A 23,898-nucleotide genomic window follows, 5' to 3' on the forward strand; every position below is an offset into this window, starting at 1 on the left:
GCAATGCGATGGGGCTCACGCGCTGCCCTCCTCCTAGTGACGACCGCGGAGCGATCACGCTGCATTGATGCTCGAGGGCAGCAAATTACTTTCGACATTTTACACTATAATTAACAATTTCCTTCCATAATATTCAAAATTTATTTTCCCTAGAAATCCAATCTTATATTTTGGGTCATAACATTTATTTTCAATAACCAAATAGTTAAAAACAACAATTATGAAACTATTGAAATATGCAATTAATTCTTATTCTCTAACCATATGGAAGTAAATATTTTTTAATGTATGTTGGTACAACGTCGAAAAGGGTCCAGGCACCGTCTCGAGTGTTTTGTGGGAAGGAATAGTTCTGGAAAGGTGATTCCGTACAGTCCAACTTATTTTAAATACCCTCATAAAGAAAAACGCGATTCCTAGATCACAGGTTCAATGAATAAGAATTAGTGTTGTAGTAGGTTAATTTGTCTCGATTTCGCTTCGATGTCATAAGTACGTTATAGTATTGATTACTTGCTTTGTCTGCATTTTATTAATTATATTATTAATACTAATATTTAACTCATGTTTATAAAATTGAAGAACCCTAATTAAAAAAAAACTTTAGTACATTATTATTCGAATTAGCAGTTAGGTGCGTGTTCGCCTGCTTTCTTTAAAACAAAATATAGCAAAAAGATATTCGTGTAATGGAATCAATAATCAAATATAATTTTAAAAAGACTCATTCAGGTGTTTTGTTGTGTAAGGATAGTAAACAAACATACAGACACACGTTCGTATTTATAATATCAGTATGCATTTGATACTTGTATAATGTACGTTGATTCTACAGTTTTTTTTTATTATACACAGGCAGGCGTAGTTTTAAATGACACAGATTTTTTCAGTTCGTAACTTTTCACACACCATATCAAGAAGAATAGGTATAATGTATCAAACGTAAAATGACTTATTCCGGAATAAGTAATAATATTAAAACTTATAATTAAATTAAATTATAAGTTTGATCATTATTAATATACATATATACATATATTTCTCTATATAAACTCTAAGTGTGCGAATTTTCATACTCCTCCATCCGTGGAATTTACGAAAAAATTGATACAAAGTTTTTGCTTAACCTATTAATATAATGATGAAATAAGCAGTAAAAGATCTATTGAAAAAGAAATAAAAATTGTCGAATATACACGAAATGAACACAAAACTCATGAAAAAAATATAAATAATAATAATAATCTCTACGTTTTTTGTACGAAATACCTATAATGCTAACTAACAAATCTCAGGGTGCTCTGTTTTTTCCCGCCATTGTAAACTAGAAAAACGTATCTTTTTTTTATGTAATTGGAATGGCAAACGACAAACAACAAATTCTGCTGAAATTTGTAAAAAATTGGTAACCATTGATGCTCTATCCTTCATGAAAGTTATCATCATTTAGATGTATACACATAATTAATTGAATACCTAAACATATATTCAATCTTTTTTATATTTTTTTATTATTATTTCCAAGAAGTAGTATAAAATATATGTATACAGTTAGTGGTAAATTCCTCAAACAAATTGAATATGATAGCTTAGCAGTGTACCTAATAGTATACAATTGTGGGGATAGCGTAATAGAAAAACTAGCCAGGTGTGATGAAAGATCGCGTTCCAATCGACTCGATCAAGTCGCATCCTAAAGGTGAAATGTTGAATTCACTAGGTACCTAAGTGAAGCGGAGAACGGTATATATCTCAGTACCTATGTACGCAGAAAGGAGACGGGGCTTGCGAGTTCAAATGTTAATTTCTGGTCGGTTAGGTGCGTCGGTATAAGACAAGCTCAGTCCTTTCTTCTGATATCTAAGTGTTTAGCAACAACACCGCAGAATACACTCATTACACAGTAAGTTATAGATCTTCAACACTAATCACTAGCTGGATGGTTTAATATATTATTGCGACGTCGATTGCTAATCTCCCCATAATAATAAACAAGGACAATTTACGCAGCGGTATTAAACTAAACAGACCAAGTACTAAAAAACTGTCAAAAATACTTAAATGTGATGTGCAAATATCACCTCTGTCAATTTTAATGTGTAAGCTTTTATTGGGAAAGTATTAGCCTTTTTTTTAACCACTATGCTAAAATTATAAATATATTCGGCCACCAATTATACTGTATATCTCAATAAATACATATGTACATGGTACATACCTACATACGTACAAACTACCACAGTCAAAAACGAAATCGCAAGTTATGTTTTTTATCGGTATTTGTAAACAACTTAAACATTACTCAGCATTGTTTAGTGAAATCGTCACATTTATTTTTTTATTTATAAATAAATAAGTTACAGTAGCTATTATTTAAATAACGGCAGATGCTGGAGATACAGTGCTTTAAAAACGCGTAAAAGCTAATCACACGCATCAATTTATGTTTCTCGTTGAATCGTATTGTTTAATTGTTGTGTAGATTGCTCCATATCAATGCGACATCTTGGTCTTTCAGTACGCTTCCGAGAGCGATTTATTAAACGTTACAATTTTAAGTCCGACAATAGTTTATGTATTATTACTAAGTACTTTAAAAATTCAGACTGCACCATTTTGAAGATATAAAAGCATTACATGCAACAGTCGCTTGGAAATACCTAACCACATAAAATAGAAGAATGTTTTCGACGATTAGCAGTAAACTAAAGGTAAGTAAATTTTAATGTATCTTTACTGAGTTTATGATAATAAAACTCACATCGAAACTGTAATTAAAACGTATTCGAATCTATGTCTATAGGTATGTAATCTTTCGCAAGTTTTACATTTCGACATTGATGGTTGAAATAAAAAAATCTACTAGTGTAGGATAATTAGCTTCATCACGAATAACCTTTTGACATGTTGCTTTGCTTCGGATAGTCAAGAAATGTTGCGTAATTTTACAAAAAAAGGCCAAGAAAAACTAATTTCTTTAGAAGAACATAACATTTCACAGTGCATTGCATCAATGGCTTAGTAATGCGATAAGCATTAGCATGATGAAATGCAAGATTAAATTATATAACAATAAAGTAGGTATAGCACGGGCATCAATTATATTTAAAAGGCCAAGGTAGTGAAAAGAAGACCAGATCAAATCAGCTCTAATTATTTATTCTGTACTGTATATGTATGCGATCAGAATACACATACTATCATAACCATCCAAAGTTATGCACAATTGACTCCTAGCAAAATAGATATTTTTTTAAATTAGTAAAGTATCATTTATTAACTAATATTTTTTTAACAGTACAATAACCAACTTTCGGCGTAGCATTCATGCTAAGCAAACTAGTTTAAACTAGTTGTGATTTTTTATAGGTACGTACCAGACTTAGATAAGTATATCTAAATTTCCTAATTAAGAGTACTAGAAGCTTTTATTTCATTTTGTAAGAGGTACGACTTCCTCTTCGCCTCACTTCGATACCTTTACCTATCTATTCGAAGTATAACATTTGCGTATAAAATATGATAACAATGTATATTGTTCTAATTTATTAGATTATACACATAATCTGCTGTTTTTTTTTTCAAATTTAATAATACAATAAACAGCCTTATATAAATATATTTTTTATAATGGACATAGTTCTTAAATATGTAACTTTACAAGAATCATACAGTAATTATAAACGCCTAATGTTTATAATTACTGTATTGTTTTACTAAATTATTACTTATTGCTATAAAGAAAAGATTTCTTTTTTATCGAATAGAGTTATGTGAGTCTTTAGGTAGGTATAGGTATAGAGCTATGTATAAGGCACGAGTACCTCAATATTGTGGATTGCTAAGAAAAGGTATAGAGAGTACTTTTATACAAAGTCCTCTTTCTTTGTATGTACCGCTGTTTTACCTATCTATTCTGATACCAGCCAGCTTAATTGCTTCCGGTTAAAGTAGTAATATTACGAAATACCTTTTGTCACTCAAGATTCTTATGTCACATGGCAGAAACAGTCTAAAATATAGGATTGTGATGATTTCAATTTATGTATTTTTACGATTATTCATAAGAACAATGGTTACTTAAAAGAGGCGTGCTGTACTGATTAGCGTAAGCTTTCTATGACGTGATTAGTGGTCTTCGCTTGTTTACTTCTTGAGCTTATTGTAGTATCTAATGCGTTTATGCGGGTGATACTATTCTACTGTAACCATAGTTTTAGATTGCCGTTTATTAATCTCATATTTTGCCTTATTAGCCGTGATAGAGAATAAAACAACAAAACGAGAAGTTTTATTATATATATATATATTATATTTTACAATTTTATTTTAAAAACGCAGCACTGACCAAAATGTACATTTACAAATAAATAATTATAAGAGGCTATGGGTTGGTATGTTACTTAAAGTTAAAAAATGTGAGTGAAGGTTATTAATTCAAAAATATTTCAATGTTGTAGTGGCGAAATTCTCTTTTATTCAAAGTTTTAAGTTTGAGCATTCTAATGTTGATCAAGTGAAGTCCGTTGGTCATACAGACACTAGCAGCATCATTGCAGTTTTAACAACATAGGATGGATAGATTTGTAAATCTCGGAAATGGTCTCTATGGTTTATAAATATCAAAACAAACATATTTATAATAATAATATTAGTAGAATGATAGAAAAATTAAGTAGTCTTGATTTATCATATTATTTTAATAATTGCTTACAGTGAGAAATCTCCAAGGCCGTAACTTCAATTATATATTAAACTACCGAAATAAATACAATTTAAGTGCATGTTAATTGAAATTACAATTTCAAATTAACAGCTTTTAATTAAATAATATATGAATGTATTGTATGTCTACTAACATTAAGAAATTAATTTAATAAAATTGTAACTGTCTGCCTGTTTGTTTAATCTTGCTAATCTCTGAAATGGCTGGATCGTTTTTTACGAGACTAATTTTAGGCAACTTTAATTTTAGATTGTTTTCTTAAAAATTAAATTACACACGGGTGAGGTCGTGTGTAATAACAGTTAGTCTAATATATAAAATTCTCGTATGTTTGTAACAAAACTGTTCCGAAACAGCTCGATCAATTGTTATGAAACTTTGTGTGAATATGCAATAGGTGAGACCAGAACGTAAACGATTTTTCATACCCTCAAATGATAAGGATAATCCAACCCAAAAACATTTTTTTATTTATTTGACAATATTTTATATTTGAATGGTTTTATAATTCAGCATTGAAAATATATACAATCTAAATTATCACTAATAATTACAAATAATTCTACCAATAACTCTAAATATTTTACTGTGTACATAGATGCAATAAATACCTACATAGTTATATTAACTAAGTAGGTATTTATTGCATCTAACTTAGTCAAAATTTTAACAATCTATTTAATTGTTTATGTGTAGCATTGCGCGATTACGAATATTACCTAAATGTTGCGGTAGGTTGTACTCGCAGGTACTCGTATTGTGTATAATCTGTGATACAAGTAATATCCGCAACGCCAGTGACTGCATACAGACACAGGTATAACTGCCAAAAGGAAATTTCGAATTCAACGATATTTTTATACTATACATGTTACACGATGTATTCTCTTTTTTTACTCCTATTTATTACGTTTTATTCGTCAAAGACAGTCATACAGTCAACTTATAAAATGCCCCTTTGTGTCTATCTAAACATTTTACTTTATTTGCCTAATATATTTTTTTTACTTGTATAACTTTAATGTTACTTTAAATTATGTCTTCACCCATATCTTACAGAACGTTCTATACAAATGGCAGTCTAAATATTGTTTGGCAACAGAGCGTGTAATTCTATTTTTTTACTGTGATACGGTGCGCTATGCCGTAGATTGCAAACTAACAAGTCCAATTCCGTAATGATAAATAAATATGATCTTTTCCAATCGATTTGAGCGATACTTGCCACAAACATACGTGGCGATGTAGTATTAGTGATGCTGTTCATGTATGTAAGCGATGGTTGATACTTGCCATCAGTTTAACCATCTCGTTTGCGAATTCAATTGCAGTAAAAAAAAACAAGTACCTACGTCTTCTCCTATCTAGTACCTACTTACGCGTAATTAATGTAAAGATGATGTATAAATGTAGTATCATAGGTCTGGTCTGTTCCTATTAGTCGGTTCCGAGCAAATTTTTCTGCCGATTCCAAAACAAAATAATTCAGTGTCAGGTGTTGTTGGCCCATTCTACGCCAACTTTGAGAGGACAAGATGGTTTTTGCAGTCAATAGATAAAGTATTATAAAGTATTCTAATTTATGCTGATTGTTTTTTAGAACTGTAATAAATGTTTCTCATCAGTGTGTACATAACTTTATTAATTCAACATGGTTAAATAGGGCGAACCATTGAGAACTGAAAGCGGAATAAAGTGGTGGGAGCGAAACTAAGCTAAACCGGTTTATACCACCGCACGTCAACCATGGACCACCATGGCTGATGCGAGGTGGTATAAACCGGTATATATAACGATCATATTAAGTGGCACAATGAACGAAACATGCGCATGCATGAATGCATGTGCATTTAATCACTATATACCACCACTATTATAGTATGTATTAATAATACTTAAGCATATAATAAGTATGTTACTTATGCTAGAAGTGCATAGTAATTTAAATCAGAAATTAATCTATTATAATCTTACTAATATTATAAACGCGAAAGTTTGTGAGTATGGATAGATGGATGGATTATCTCTTTCACGTAAAAATTACTGAACGGGTCGATATCTGATGAAACTTTACATTAGGTATATATAATATATTGCTTTTACATTACAGTAACACATAGACTATAATATAAATTTATATTATGTAAAATGGGCGAAATATAATTATAAATGTCTAGTAAGTTTGATGCAGACGAAGTTACCTGGATCAGCTAGTATGAATATAAGTGGGTATTTAAATATACATATCATCATCATCATTATCATCGCAGCCCGGAAGACGTCCACTGCTGGACATAGGCCTCCCCCAAAGATCTCCATAATATACATATATTTGGAAGAAATAACAGATATAGGTACAATAAAACCGAATATACAGGTAACAAAATTTTAGAACAGATAATTATTTAAACCATAATGGAGAGACGAACGTCACAGAAATATAGCTTGAAACCTAAGATAGACGTGCTGAAATGGTAATGGGCCGGGCACAAGTAGGTACACATTTTGTTTGCCCGTATTGCATTAAAGCGTGCCAACCCGTCGTTTAGGTTGGAGGGGATTATTAGTAAAGCATATAGCGACCTTAACACGGGCTTGAAAATAATGCGGTTTATTCCTGGTGAATTTGCAACGATGACCAATATTCTCATTCTATCATCCTCTACGGGTGGTGCCCCGCCCGTGCACACCATTAACGCAGGCGGATGCAACATTCCATATTCATTCATGACGACGCGCACGACGTCACTAATAATCACATTATCTATGTGTACTACATATACCATACCTATATACATACTCTTTTAATAGTACAGTGCTAAATTAAGGAAACAATCATAGAATCAACCAACCATTATCAGGATATATTACTCGTTCCGCTGTGACAATGAAATTAATTGATCGTATCGTAACAAACTGCGGTCATTAAACAACAACATAAACGTAGGTGGTTTCTGGGGACAATATCTAGGCAGTAATTTGAGCAAGGTTAAATATATTAAAAAAAAAAGTGTAGATGTGTATGTTGCCTAACGTAGTACTAACCTTCCAATTAAATCCCTAAAAATAAAAACACTGTAAACTTTATGCAAAAAAAATTAGACTTTTCGACGTTCTACATTTTCAATCCCATTTTATGCTACATAAAACAAACGTCATAAGAAAGTTTTAAACCGCAAATTTAGAAAATGTCTTCCGAAAATAACTATTAAGTTCTAGTACCTACCTAATTCGTAAACATTCCCCATTTATAGAAAGTGATCAATCTGCGCATTCGTTTTTTAATCGACATTATGAATATTTTTGAAGTCAAGTGAAAAATTACAGAATCTTCACTAACAATAAGTAGCACCAATACTTTTTAATCACGTCCAAATATTTTATAAACATAGTAAACTCCGCTACATAGTATTAATTTGTTACCTAAATTAATTATAAAAGTAACATATTTTGTTTAGAGAAGATATTCAGAGTTGTACAAATAAATATCTACTTAAATAGATAAATAATTAATTAAATTTAACCAGTTTAAAAAGGTAAGCTATCTGGGTAAATAATAAAAATAAATATTTATTAATAAGTAATAAGTGTTTATATATGGTATAATAAATACCATATATAAACACTTATTACTTAACTCGCTTTCGAAACGCTTTAGAAGACAGAAAGATGAAATGGTTTAGTTATAAATACATATGCAAAGATTTTCGCTTTGTATAAAACAAAGCAAATTTCTACATACACTGCTATTTTTACAGGGCATTTGTCACGAAATTGTTAAAAAGATCGCTTATGACTATAATCGTAATATATAGCGACTACCTTTACACGTATCCTCGACACCTACTGTATCAAAAGATTCGTTTATATGTATAATTATAAAATATATTCTTCAGCGACTATCAAGCATCAGTCGGTAAAAGTTGTTTTCGCATCTTTGATATTTAGCAATCCTTTATCTTTGAAATACGAATCAGCTAAGAACGAAATACATAAATATTCTGATCAGTTGGATAATTTAATAAAATTAGGCAACTACAACATGGAGCGGTTTGCTTCTCTTACGGATAGATGTCACTGTAATTGACCAGAGTCTGATAACTATATCCAACCGTCCCACCATAATAATAATAATAAATTTATTTGCAATAGATTTTGGGTACATACATATATGATGTTATACAAAAACATGGCCCTTACAAAATCTGCTTATATCAAGCGTACAAATTTTAAGTTAATTAAATAATCGGTTGTTTATATAATTATGAATTATTGTATGTAGGTATATGTCAATATGTATATAAATCTAAATGTCATGAGGAACAATTTATTATTTTAATATTCCAAAAACTCTTTAATTGAGTAAAAACACTTGGAAACTAACCATTTATGCAGTTTTCTTTTAAATAATATTCCAGAGAGGGTTCTTATATCGTCAGGAAGCTTATTAAATATTTGTATCGCCATACAAAATGGACTCTTTTTTGTTATGGATAGTTTTATTGTAGGTACTTTTATTTTACTTGTATGGCTGTCGCGTACTGATTTATTCATCGTTGTCTGTTTTAGAGGAAAATATTCTGGTTGTTCTTTGACGAATATGCATAATTGTTTAATATATAAACATGCTAATGTAAGCAGTTTATTTTTTTTAAATAATGGGCGACAAGATTCTAGTACATCCGTATCAAAAACTGATCTTATACATTTTTTTTGTGACTTAAACACTTTATCAATAAAAGTACAGTTACCCCATATAATTAAGCCGTATTGTATTACTGACGCCACATGTGCATGATAAGCCAATAGTGCACTCTCGGTAGAGGATATCTCACGGAGGCGCCGAAAAGCGTAAACAAACCTACTGAGTTTATCGCAAACTGACTTCTCTTACTTTAATCAGTCGAACATTGATATCTCATCCGTCACGGAACCAGACGTTTTATGTTTACCCATAAAAAACAGTACAAAAGTAAATAAATACAGCACTGTACATGAACCCATCAGGAGAACCATTATTTATTCAGATGAATTTGGCCAGGATTTAGGTAGTTTATTATCGAACTGCCTATCGCAACAAGTAATAAATAATTGTTTTCCGGGATCAGGTATATATAAGATTATAAAAAATATAGTAACTGAAAAATATGATATTCACAGGACCCTAGTAATAGCGTTAGGGAGTAAATCTGATATAGTTAATTTAATAAAATCATTATATAATATAGTGGAGCTTGGTATAGGTAAAATATTATTATGCGCATTTCCCTACTCTCAATCCCTGACTAATGAACAGAATATGTTCATTTATAGTATATTATTTAATTTATTCGTTGACATATCATTGTAATGATATATTTTATTTTGAAAGTAACAAATTTGTTACAAATTATTATATGACTGGAAGTAATTTTTATCTTCCTCAAAAACAAAAAAAGACTATTGCTAGTTTACTAGCGTATAACATTTATGATCCCATTATAAGTAGTATAAAGGATTTAAATACTAATATTAGTAATTATACTATAATAATTATAATGTGACATGTGTTGATTTAAACTAATATCTTCGACATTGGTTAAGCCACAGGATATGGTCATTATTCATCAAAATATTCTCCAGCAAAGAATTAGAATTAAGTCTTTTCTTAGAATCTAACAATGTACGGGTGTTATGTCTGACAGACCATTGGCTTAAACAATATGAAATAATTTGTCCTTTTGAACATTACAGTATAGCTAGTTTTTTTGCTAGGAACAATGCTATTCATGTTCAGGTTCAATTATTTTTTTTAAAAAATGATGTAGAATTTATAAACCATCAAGACATTGTAAATACTTCCATTGAGCAAACAATTGAACTATCATGCGTAGAATTAGTTACTTGTATAATAATTTATGTTTATCGTCCGCCATCGGCTTGTTTTGATTCTTTTGAACTGGCTATGGAGGAAGCATTGAGACGAGTCGCACGGAGGCATAAAACATTATTTGTATGTGGCGATATTAATGTTGATTTATGATCGGGATGCTCAATAAGCCTAAGATTGATTAGCTTATTTAAATCATTTGATTTGCACAATCTTTTTTTAGAACCCACTAGGGTTGCAGGAAATTCTGCCACTTGTATAGATAATGTTTTCTGTAATTGTGAAGTAAAGGTGAAAATGAATTTCGACTGTCTTGGCTCTGATCATTATGGACAAAAAATTATAATTGAAAATAAGGAGTCCAAAGGGACTCAAACAATTACATGTCGACAAATAACACAAAATAATTTGGCACGTTTTAAAAATACAATTGAACATAAAATATCTAGTCTCGTAATACCTCAATATGACCCGGACATTGTATGTGAACATATTTTTAATTTAATTGAGCAAGAAGCTAGCAATGAATTTAAAACAAAAACATTTTCAACTAATGTAAAATCAAAGTTTTGTGACTGGGCCACGTTTGGTATTTATAAATCTAGGGCTAATCTTTACGAACTTTACGAAAAACGAAGCTATATATCCGATCCCCTATTTCACGAATATGTAAAATCTTATTCGAAAATATTTAAAAGGATTTATCAGACAGTTGTCTCTCTATTTGGGTAAAATAATAACTAAATCTAAAGATAAAATAAAAGCCACTTGGAAAGTAATAAATAGCGAAACTGGAAAAGTTAATGTTCAAAATAGCAAAATAGCTTTATATATTAATAACAAATTGGTAAATTCCGACACAGAGGTTGCGGATACATTCGAATCTTATTTTACTAAATTCCATTAATTACGACACAGGCTCTAAAATCTTCCCCGTCTGCTGCTGAAACTTTACTAATTGACAATGTTAGCAAGTCATCAGGTGTATTTAACTTTAGACACACAACATCAGTAGAAATAATGAAAATATTTAAACAGCTAAATAATAAAAAAACAGAGGATCTATGGGGTATATCTGTTAAAATACTGGATAGTATAAAGGAAATTATTGCGCCGTCTCTTGCTTTTATTTTTAATAAATGTATAGATGATGGTAAATTTCATAATATAATGAAAATTAGTAAAATCATACCACTTTTTAAATCTGGGGACAGGACTGACCCAATAAATTATAGACCTATATCCATACTCCCAGCGCTCAGTAAAATTTTTGAAAAAATAATCCTTATGCAACTTGTTAGTTATTTCAATTTAAATAATTTAATTCACAATAGTCAATTCGGTTTTTCCAAAGGTCGTTCAACTACAGACGCAGGTGCAGAGATGCTCAGACACGTATTTGCTGCATGGGAAAATGAAATGGATGCGATAGGTGTTTTTTGTGACCTTTCTAAGGCTTTTGATTGCGTTGATCACAACACATTATTGAAAAAACTTGCTTTTTATGGCGTCAAAGACAACGCTTTAAATTTAATAAAATCTTATTCTGATAGAATACAGAAAGTAAAGGTTAGCAGCGCTACGTCTGACGGGTCACTTGTGCAAATGGGTGTACCTCAAGGATCTATTCTCGGTCCATTTTTATTCCTAATATACATAAATGAAAGGTGTGGTGTATCGGCGCTACCGTGGCAGATTGCCGTCTTCAGTGCCGTGATCACACTGACAATATCATTGTATTAGTTTTTAAATATTATATTATATGTATGTTAGTCTATAAGGTATTTATAATATGAGCGTAGTTGCCTGAAATAAATGAATAAATAAAAAATAAATAAATGATCTCCCATATGCCATGCAGGATAGATGCGGGATAGTGTTATTTGCAGATGATACTTCATTGATTTTTAAAGTTAATAGAATGACTAATAATTATGGCGTTGTAAATATAATAATAAACTCTTTATTGTGCACATAGAAGAAATACAATAAGAAAAAAATAATAATAATAAATGGAAAATTATGAACATAAGGCGGTTATCTTATGTTAAACGCTAAAAAAGCAAAATGTGTTAATTTTTCTCTGTCTAAAAGTTTTAATACTAATTGCAACATAAAATTAAATGACGAATCTCTCGAATTTATAGAATCTACAGTCTTTCTAGGAATCACATTAGATAATAAAATACAATGGGGTGCACAAATTCAAAGTCTTGCAGCGAAATTGAGTTCAGTAGCTTTTGCCGTGCGTAAGGTTAGACAGTAGATTCTGATACTGCTAGACATAGACACCTGGACACTGTTAGACATAAATAAACTGGATTTAAAAAAAAAAAGTAATTCAATTAAGTTTCTTGCCAGTTCTTCTCAATTGGATCTATATACCGAACTGGACGGTAGGGAAAAAAAATTATAATGTAAAAATTTGACGTTCATAAGCGGCTAAAATGTCCTACATGAATAAAGATTTTTGAATTTGAATTTGAATTTGAATCCAACATCTAATAAGATTTCAGCACTTTTCATAATTATTTCAACTAAGTAGGTACTTATATGTGAAATAAAATATCGAGTGAAATCTATTCGGTTTAACTTATCGCAGTGAAAATCATCAAAATATATTTAACGATTCTCACTCGTTCTTCTTATCATGAGACTACTATCCGAATGAGTGGTTAAATAAAATAAATATGTCTATACAAAAATGCTTATATTTCTATAGCGTATATGTTAGCGTATTTTTATATTTTAGCAATAGTGTTAGTTATATCTGAATCGATATATAGATATATTTCATGAGCGTAGGTGTTATAGTGATCTCAGTTATTCCACGTATAGATATGTACGTTCGTTTAATTGAAACCACCGTCTAACTAACAAATTTATAGACCTCCCTTCAAATTTATAAAGGAATGCTTACGCAATAATGAAGTAATAGCATTCATCAGTTAGTAAGTAATTCCAAATAGTTTATGTCAATATTGGTAGAGTCGCTTTGATGTTTCTTCAACGTTGATAATTTATTTTGATGTATAGGTGGTACTTTCTAAATACGAACTTAAGTCGTGCCTATCACATACGTATTGAATAACATAAATATTACAATGTAATATTTATGTTATTTAATACCACCAATTCATTCCTGTTAAAATTTGATAGAGGGATAAAAACCTACTTTCATACTCTCAACAAATTATTAATAATAATAATAATTTGTCGTTGCTTTTCGAAATATTTGAAAATAGCACGTTAACATTATACGGTTTGTTTTATTTTCGTCCGTAAATATAACTGACTTCTTATTTTCATGTATTAATTAATTTCGTTATTTGTAATAATCCATGTAATTTATATTATTATTAAGTTATATATTGGCATTTATTATTATTTTCATCACTCATAGATTGCAACACAACAATTTACTGTCATCACAACATGTAATGTTCAAATAAATAGATCATTATATTAATATTATTACTACTAAATTTTATCTAGAAAATAAACTATAGAATAACACTAACACTACTAAAAAAACAAAATTGCACAGAATCATTGCAATAGGATTATATTATAATTAACTTGAATTAAATGAAAATGTATTTCAGACTTCATTACTTAGTATAGTTTGGATTTGGAATGTCGTAAGTTTTCTGACTGTCGCTGCAACACCTACTTTGCTGACAAATGATTCCACTAGCACAAATATATCCAGTTACGAGAATAAAGAAAATGTTTTGTTTAATTGGGAAGATTATAGTGTACTAGCGGCAATGTTAATAGTTTCATGTGCGTTTGGCGTCTTTTACGGATTTTTTGGAGAGAAACAAACAAGTGGTGATGATTTTCTTCTTGGTGGATCCAGTATGGGAACTTTTCCTATGACCTTAAGCTTGGCTACAAGGTAAGGTTCGATATACAGACGACACAAACATACCAGGTAATATTAACAGTACAGTGACAGGGTGTCACTATACCACTGCTATATTAATATTATAAAATATAGTTATTTATTTCATAGTAGTCATTGATATGTTGTATTTATATACTTGCCGTGGAGGTTTAAAAACATTCATATAAATATTAAACCTATCCAATATCTCTGAATTAAATTTTGTGGGAGTCAACTAGGTGCCATAGTGTATAATTCAGTGCAAAAATTGATATATAAAGTACCAGTATTCAGTTATATCTGTGGTACAAAACTTATTTTATATTATATATCATTGAATATCCACAAATTACACAGAATTATCTTCTAGCTACTGTACTATTTGAATAAATATTTTTTTATTTTCAGTTTCATAACAGCTATTGAGTTATTGGGAAACCCGGCGGAAATGTATATGGCTGGGGGGCAGTTTTGGATGATTTGTACAACATTTATATTCGTAGTACCTATTGCGAGCCAATTGTATGTACCTGTGTTCATGAGGCTTCGTCTTACTTCTTGCTACGAATATTTGGTAAATATTTATTATCTTATATTTCTTATATATGCATATTTCTTAAACAATGATTTACTGTATTTTTGTTGTAATTCACTGTTAATATTGATGAAGATAAATCACCTGTCACTCAATTCTCGCTAACTTCCCATGACATGTATATAGATAGATAGATACAAGCGGAATATAAAAATAATATAAAATACATATGAATATTTATGACATAGTTATGACATTTATCAATAAAATAAATATAATTATTGAATTCCCTGGAAATAGGAATAATTTATTCTTATTCTTAATGAAATTATCATCATCGCAAGAAGAACGAGAAATAAACTTGTGTCTTGCTCTTTTAAATAATTTATGTATAACTTTACATTTTTATGTGTGAACACAAACTACCAACTGATATTAATGCATCAAATATTAAATATACAATCAACTGGTTGAGTAACTAAATAAGATTAAATTAGTCGTAGTGATTACAGCAGACCAGTCCCTACAAGTAGCATTAGTTCACAAGTACGACGAATCCATCCATCACTGCGCTCTACCATATTTTAGGGAGCCCAATAACCCGGCCCATCACGCCACCATATTTCTTTAGTGAGCATCACTACTCAAGACATTAGACCACATTTGTGTCATAGCTTCTTAAAATTACCATGTGACAGTTATAGTGTTCGCACTTTACATAAGGATGCATTCGGCAATCAATACAAAAACCGCTACACTATCATAGTTCTTAATTATTTAAATCATGAAAGCAATAAGAGAAGTTGTAAGTTGTTGTAGTTGAGAAGTACCAGATGTTGTTATTTACGAATTCGTCTATAAAATAAGCTTTCTTACATAAAATTTGTTTAATATAAAATTTGAATTGCCTATGTCAGATTTAGAGGAAATTCTGGCAGCTTATTATAAAATCTTACCCACTTACCATAGAAATAATTACTTATTATTAATTATTGGGGTCAATGTCATGATTAATATCGAAGTTCCCATTCTACATTGACCATGTACCTACGAATATATACATATGTACCTCCTTCACTATTCCTTCCCTTCACTAATCAATATCTGCTACACATTTAGCCTCCATTACATTATACTCTCTTATATACTTAAACTAATTTCAATAATAAATTAAACATATGTAGTGACTTTCCGTGATGATGAAAATAACAGTTTATAGCTTTAAACCAGCTGTTACAAATACAAAATGGTCTAAATACGGAATGGTGTCTAATATACAATACAATACACCACCTCGGTACAAGTTCAGAAGAGAGGAGACCCAGGGCCATCATCTTCTTAAACCACCAAAACCTGAGTGTGGGCGTCACATTATTTAGAAATTTTAAACCTCACTCGTTTATAAATAAAATCAGCGTTGTTTTGCGTTTAATCCGTTCAATAATTATTAATAATGGAATAAGTATTTATTTACAGGAAGTCCGGTTCTCTAAAAGTGTTCGTCTGTATGCAAGTGCACTTTATATGATGCAAACAGTACTATACACATCAGTGGCAGTTTACGCGCCAGCACTCGCTCTCTCTAATGGTGAGTGCCCTTATGAAAATCTAAGATTAGTCTTTTAGTCGAAACTAAATATACTGTATTTAGTCTCGGGAGATTGTATTTACACACAATGTTGCCAGAAATCAATCACTTTTTCACGATTCCTGTATCTACCTTGCCTAATGCTCAATCTTGCCCTGCTTGTCTATAACTGTATTCTTTTATGTGTGTTTCTCTACGTGAATCGAATCTTGGTAGTGACTCGGGCCACAAACGTTTTGAAGCTCGCGTTGTGCCTCGACACCAGCTGCGTGACCTGTAATGTCAGGTTAAAGTTCTCGACAGAGAGGCTTTTTTCCTCAATTATTTCCTTCCGGTCGAAAACTTTTAAGATGGTTAAGAAAGTTGTGTTATGAACCTTAGTGAAAGCTGCAGCTGTTCCGAGGGTGGGATGAGGAGTAGCACTCTCGCAAACATGTAAAACGTAACATATTCAAAATGTAGTTATGCTTCTTATGACATTCTACTCTCGACTTATATAACATAGTTCAAATTCTGGAGTATCTCTTATTGGCGTTTTAATCTAATTAATTGTAAAAGTGCGCAATAATATATCTAAAGATGCAATAGCTTATCGTGGGGAATTCGTCAAGAACCATAATGATTTCCTAAGAAGACTGCGTAGACCTGAAAGGATATAGAGCAATTCATAGATTTTTGCAATTGAAATGATAATTCTTCCCTATTAGTTCACGTATTGTATTAACATCGTTAACATAATACATGAATTAAGCAACCCGTATAGTTTAAAATAGATACGTGCCTTAGCTGCATGCACGCAGTGAAAGCAATCCTCACAGTGAATTAAACTCATCTTATTAATTTTTAATATGATAACTCAAACTTAATTGAAAATAACATATACTTCGAAATAACCATAATATATTTGACACATTACGTAACTAAGAGTAAGGAAAATTACTCCAACTCACTGACAGGTAGATTCTGTTGGTAATTGTACATTAGATTTTTGTACCTTTATGTGTGTTATCTCATACAGTTTTTTTTTTGTTACTTTGTTACAGGTCAATCGTTTTTTTTTTTGTGGAATAAGATGTAGTTTTAAATATACCGTGCTGGGCATAAAAATATATTCAACATATATTTTTATCCATAGCATGGTTTATGCGTGTCACTGTGCACTTGTGGTTATAAATATTAATATTTTATTGCTATCAGTATAACATTAATGTATATTTTGACTCATAGGTAAAGTTAAAGATTCATAATGCACAACATGCACAGGTCAATCATTTAACAAACGGACTCACTCTTGCACTATTGATTTTATTCCTGCTTGATATTTAGGTAGGATAGGAACAACATTTACATATCAATAGAAATTTTGCAACATGACCAACGAAAATAATTTAGGGCGCGCCGGTACACTACATCCATACATATTAAATATTCGCCTAGGTATGACCGCCATACAATGTGCATCGCACGACCTTATTCAACTAGCACATATAGATTGATTACTATTTGTAATTAGAGTTATTTGTCGTAACTGTTATACCATATATTCAGGTAGTGTTCTTGTTAGAATGATGTTTAGTATACAATGTTAGTTACAATAATAGAGATAAATACTTGATTATTAAGACCTGAAAGTATCAATAAGTAAATGGAAATATGATTAATAAACTATTCCAATAAAATATACTCTTCTTGTGACTTTTTTCCGCTTACTTCTAAAGCATGCTACGGATATTGATTCGGTTTTCTAATGATATTAGAATAATTGGCATTACAATTACATAAAAAAGACAACAACTAAACTACTACGTACACCATGAGTACTAATACTAGATTACTGTTAGACACACTTAAATACGTATATAATATAGGAACCTAGAGTCCAAGACATCTAGACCACTACAAACAGATATACTCGTACAAATTAATATTACCTACTTAAATGTCTGTAAAATGGAATGGAATATCGCTATCTTGGAATGATAAGGCTATATGCCGAACAGCTAAAGTACCAACATGCTTTGATATTCTAGGACTATTCAGCGAGCAGACAATGACACTAATTAATTAATAATTAGGGGAAGGTCGCTTCCAGTAGCGGTAGTGAAGTTTCCGAACTAAATATTTGTGGTCTCACACATGCTAATCGTAGTGGAATTAAACAAAATAATATAAATTTTTATTAAGTACACACAATAATGTTAAAATAAATGGACTTCCTTTAATTTGCAAAATAACACCGATTGAATTTATTAAATAAACAGAAATAATCAACGTAATCATTATAAGAAAGTAATTTAATAAATACATAAGATGCTCTTATTATTTATTTTTATTGTTTAAAGTTTATTATAAGGCATTATATGATTTTTATTAAACTTATAACGTGTCATGTGTGTCTGGCTAAGATCATACAGCATCAAAGATTGGTTATCATAGCACAGGAACGGATGTTGTTCCAGTGGTTTTTTTTAAAGTGATGTAATTGAGACAGTTCTTAGCTAAAATTGATAAACGTCTGTATTCTTCTCAGACCTACGAAGTCAACTAATTGTAGGTCTACACCGAATTATTAAGTATTATTATTTGTTCATTTATTTATTTATAATTACGTATTTGTAATAGGTAGATATATGTATGTATAAAATAATTTAGCCAAATGAATAAGGTAAACCACAGTTAATCAATTTAAACGTAACTTTGCCATAAACAATTATATAGACTAACGATTTAAAGATAGAACATTGCTTTTTTACCATCAGATATTAAAATCACCCAAATGGTTTTCATCGCATGTGCAAAACGATTTCAAATTTACAGTGAGTACATTACTATGAGAACTACTAATTCTACAGAATACTCGACTACAGATAAAGACTTCAGACATAACTCTTCTTTTTATGATTTGAGGTTCCTTTGACAGTGTTACAAAAATTATGCCATTTACGAAATATTGCACTCTAAAGTACTCTTTTTTTTTGCGTGATTTACATTAACCGCAATAGTTTAACGTTGATGTACGTCTATAGAATCCTACGTATATAAAATATTTCTTTCGTTATTGCCACAACTACGAAATAAACTCTAAAATATGTAAGTGCCTCATATTTATAAAAGTTTCCAAAAACCTTTATTCAATGTTCATTTACGTGTAGGTAGTTACGTCGTACCTTTGATAAAAAGAGTCCAATGTTTCAACTCTTTGTGCCAGTTTGTAAATCAAAAATTGATCGATTTTATTGTAAAAATTGATTTTAAATTAATCTTTACTACACTTGTGTGTTGGACGATATGGAAATATAAATAATTTTGGTTTAAAAATGTATTCACTTGTATCGGTTTGTTTTAGGTAACTTCTTTTAATATTTGGGTGATGTCTGCAAAAATATTCCCAGACCGTAGAAATGTTTATTGTAAACATTATTACGAAAGTATTCACCACTTATTAGTGCATAACATAGAAAGAAAATCTTTATTCCCACGGTCAGTTCCCGTAATTTATGTTCTATTTTAACTGAATGTGGTAGTTACTACCAGTGATCATAGTCCTAAGCTATTAGGAAACTGTATGTGACTATAATATCTAACACGCAGTTCAACTGGCTCTGAATAATCTATTTTGATGATGATTTGATTTACAATCGATCCACATTGTTAATTATTCTCATTTATTTCTTATTTACACTCTATTTATTCCTATAGATATTAGTTTTCTTGCGGAACAAAATATAATTACTATTAACAGTAACACTTTGTGACACATAATATTGACTCTAAATTATATATTAATAATATATATATTGGTTAAATTAATATGGCACTCAAAGATATCTACTGCATATACCTACACATAAATAGCGCAATATTGGGGGAGAAACCGATTCGCTAAAACTTTTTTTTATAAACCGATTGGAATACAACAAACATTAGATTAAAAGAAAAACTATAAAAAATAAACACAAATACATTAGTAAAAGGCAAATCGGTTAAGCCGTTTCTGAAATTTTACTTTGTGCACAGACAATCAAACTAACATTATTTCTATTGTTCGGGTCTTAACATAAATAATTTTGGGTAAAGAAAGGTTTTTACCTCTCAATTCCAATTCAAACAAAGTTAGATAGTCTCACTCAATAAGTGTATGGATACAATCTAATGACGGTAGTTGAAAAATTGCTGACACCTACCGACAATGACATCGCTGTTGCTCCAGTCATCTCGTCCACGATTAGTACAACGCAGTCGAAACGTCCATAATGATAAATACTTTATTGACCGTAAAATTATTTGTGTCATGTCTATATTAGAGAGACGAAAACTTAAAAAAATAATCAAACTATCAATCATTGAGTTCTACTTACTTCTACTTCTACTGAGTTAGTGAAGTCCCACCAAAACTTTTTTTTCCATATATATTTCATGTATAAACAGCGATCTAGATTTTTATCATATGTAAGTAGGTAAAACGGATACAGATTTCGACAAATTGAATATGTAATTTTTTGAAGTTGATTGAAACAAAACTATACTCAGCCCACTACACATAGCATGGCACAGATGACTGCTGGCATTTTAGTGAGATTTCTATAGTCAATAATTATTTTATTCAGTAAGTCGGCATTCGTCAATTACCTGACTTCTGTAACACGCAAGTACATATAATCGCTTCGTCGTTAGTCCGTTCACCATACATACTTACTTTGCTACATGTACATACAAGTATGTGAATGTATAGTTACATACAGTGAATGTAATGCGTTCCATAAATGCGCGTTGACCGTGTTTTATTTACTTGCTCTTGAGTTAGTGTGTCATCGTTGATTTGGGTAATACCTCTATTATCGAGTAGAACCTATGTAACAGAAAAAATAAATTCAAACCACGAGTGGCGCATAAGTATCTCTTTAAGCAATTGATTACGCAAGTATTATCAATTTTATTGGCTATGTAAACAAATTTAATTGTCAATCATTTTTGTGTTGTAGGTATCATAAATATTCGTTAACTGAATAAGTTGGTACTACAAAATTTATTTTAAGTACTCTCCTAGGCACTGGCTTAATAATATATGATGTTATCAGTTTTAATGCTAAACTTGACTTAATATTTCAGTAGGTACTTTGTTAATTATATTTTCTGAAGGGAATACAAAAACAAAGTGTCGAAAAATAACAATTATACGTTAAAAGGCTTGACATATTGGATTGGCAACAAAGGAGTGGTATCACGTATGTCATATGGTAACGTGATTTCTGTAGTGCAGTTCATGTATGTATATGATCTATATATAAATTACATAAATTGATAAAGAAATGACTCTGAATAATTAACACAGCGTTATTTAGTCCCACGGTAAGCAGAGCTTGTGTTATGTGTACCTAATAGAGGATTCGATCCCGGTCGATTTTTCTAATCCCGGGATTTCGGGATTATCTACACACTACAGTCAATCCCGGGAGTCCAGGATTATCCCCTGATTGTATTGGTATTAGAAAGACAATTGGTGACAAAAAGACAAATCAAAATCAACTTTTTATTTTAAACGTAGTGATAAAAAATGTCATAATTAACTTTTTAAATCTTTAGTAAAATCTTAAAAGAAGCAAAACAGAATTATACATTCTTCTGATAAACAAATAATTAAACATCTGTAAATAATTTAAGCAATAGTTTCATAAATTATTTACAGAATGCATAATTTGTTTATTTTATTTTACAATGAACTAAAAAAAATCAACTTCTTACGACTTATTTAGATGTACTATAAAGACATATAAAAATATGTCTTCAATAATAAAAAAAATAAACATGACCGGGATCCCGGTCATATTTTAGTTCGAATCCTTACCGTAGTACCTAGAAAACTGATATAAATACTTAGATACACACTTTGTAAATACATACATAACAGAACTAGGAAATTCCCAGGCCAATACAAACAATCATACTCGTGAATACAAATGTTTGCGTAGAGGAATAGAACCCGCGGCCATCTGAAGTAAAGCAGTGTGCTAACCCGCTAGACCGTCAAATTCCAATTGCTATATCTAGTATTAATAACGATCATATTCCCATATATATATTATTTTTTTCAGTGACCGGTATGGACACCTATCTGGCCGTAACGCTTGTGTACGTAGTATGCATTTTCTATTCATCTCAGGTTGGTTTTAATATTTTCCTTGCACGTTTTATGAGTCTGCATTATATGTTTTATCTTCCAATTTTCGAAAATAATTTATATTATTTAAAAATAATGTATATTGCAGTTTCTGTTTACTTTCTATGTAAAGTAAAAGATTTCTATGAAAATTCTATGATGCTAATCATGTTTATAATGACGATTAGGTACAAGTGATTAAATATACTCTGAAAACTTATGCATGTACATACTTTCTGGTACATACGTATATGCAGATTTATCTTATCTGTACAGACGTTAGTATCTGCATTAGTGTGCTATGCATAATCTTATGGAAAACCAATTGAAATGCAGCAATCAAATGACCGATGACCCATTAGATGGGAAGTAGTTGGTAACCATCACCTGCATAGACGCATATCATCAAGGACACCAAATAGAGTACATTAGGTACGAGTATATGAACAACGTATAATAAACAGTTAGCATAATTTCTGAATAGATAGGTACCTCAAAATAGTTTATACAATCATTTGGCGTATCAAATTTATATATCCCTAAGTGTTAAAGGTCAACCCAATTCTTTGCATTTTAATTTTTTTATCATGTGGCATTAAAAAATACAGACAGCCTTAAATTTTCACCCTTCTACCAACAACCCCTATTCTTTCATAGCAATATTAAGTTTTATAGCAAAACGCCGGGACAGCTGGTATATACCTGTATCAATGTTGGCAATGTTCTTGCTAAGGCAAAAACATCTTATAGAAAATTATTTTCGTTACAGGGCGGCATGAAAGCTGTTATAATGACAGATACATTTCAATCAATCGTTATACTGGGTTCTTTGGTGGCGGTACTGATGCTAGGTGCGGCACACGTGGGCGGGATGGACATTGTCTGGAATCATGCACGACGCACCGACAGACTGCATTTCTTCAAGTAAGTATCCAATGATCGGAACAGTGATTACGACACAAATATTAAATAATTTTAATTTTAATAGTAAGTACACCAGCAACTTGATCACTCAGGTGAGGTCACGAGACTTTCTATAAAGTGAAATCTTTTAATGCACGTCAGATCTAAGCAATCTGTTATAGCATTTTTATATAGTGAATATGTAACATTAATAAAAATATTAATTACACT

The 23,898-nt window shown here is 30.7% G+C and overlaps 1 protein-coding gene across 1 annotated transcript in view; it reads left to right on the forward strand.

Annotated features, from left to right (window-relative positions):
- Positions 1–23,898, forward strand: part of LOC131848471 (sodium-coupled monocarboxylate transporter 1) — a 36,468-nt gene that overhangs the window by 6,710 nt on the left and 5,860 nt on the right. Inside the window, exons 2-6 of the mRNA XM_059198348.1 lie at positions 14,201–14,496; positions 14,893–15,058; positions 16,496–16,607; positions 22,700–22,767; positions 23,534–23,688. Of these exons, the coding sequence (XP_059054331.1) occupies positions 14,201–14,496; positions 14,893–15,058; positions 16,496–16,607; positions 22,700–22,767; positions 23,534–23,688 (797 nt within the window). The remainder of the gene's footprint in view (positions 1–14,200; positions 14,497–14,892; positions 15,059–16,495; positions 16,608–22,699; positions 22,768–23,533; positions 23,689–23,898) is intronic.

The sequence above is a fragment of the Achroia grisella genome, unplaced genomic scaffold (genome assembly GCF_030625045.1).
Source record: "Achroia grisella isolate CSIRO2021 unplaced genomic scaffold, CSIRO_AGI_Agris_v1 utg558, whole genome shotgun sequence".
Classification (NCBI taxonomy): Eukaryota; Metazoa; Arthropoda; class Insecta; order Lepidoptera; family Pyralidae; genus Achroia; species Achroia grisella.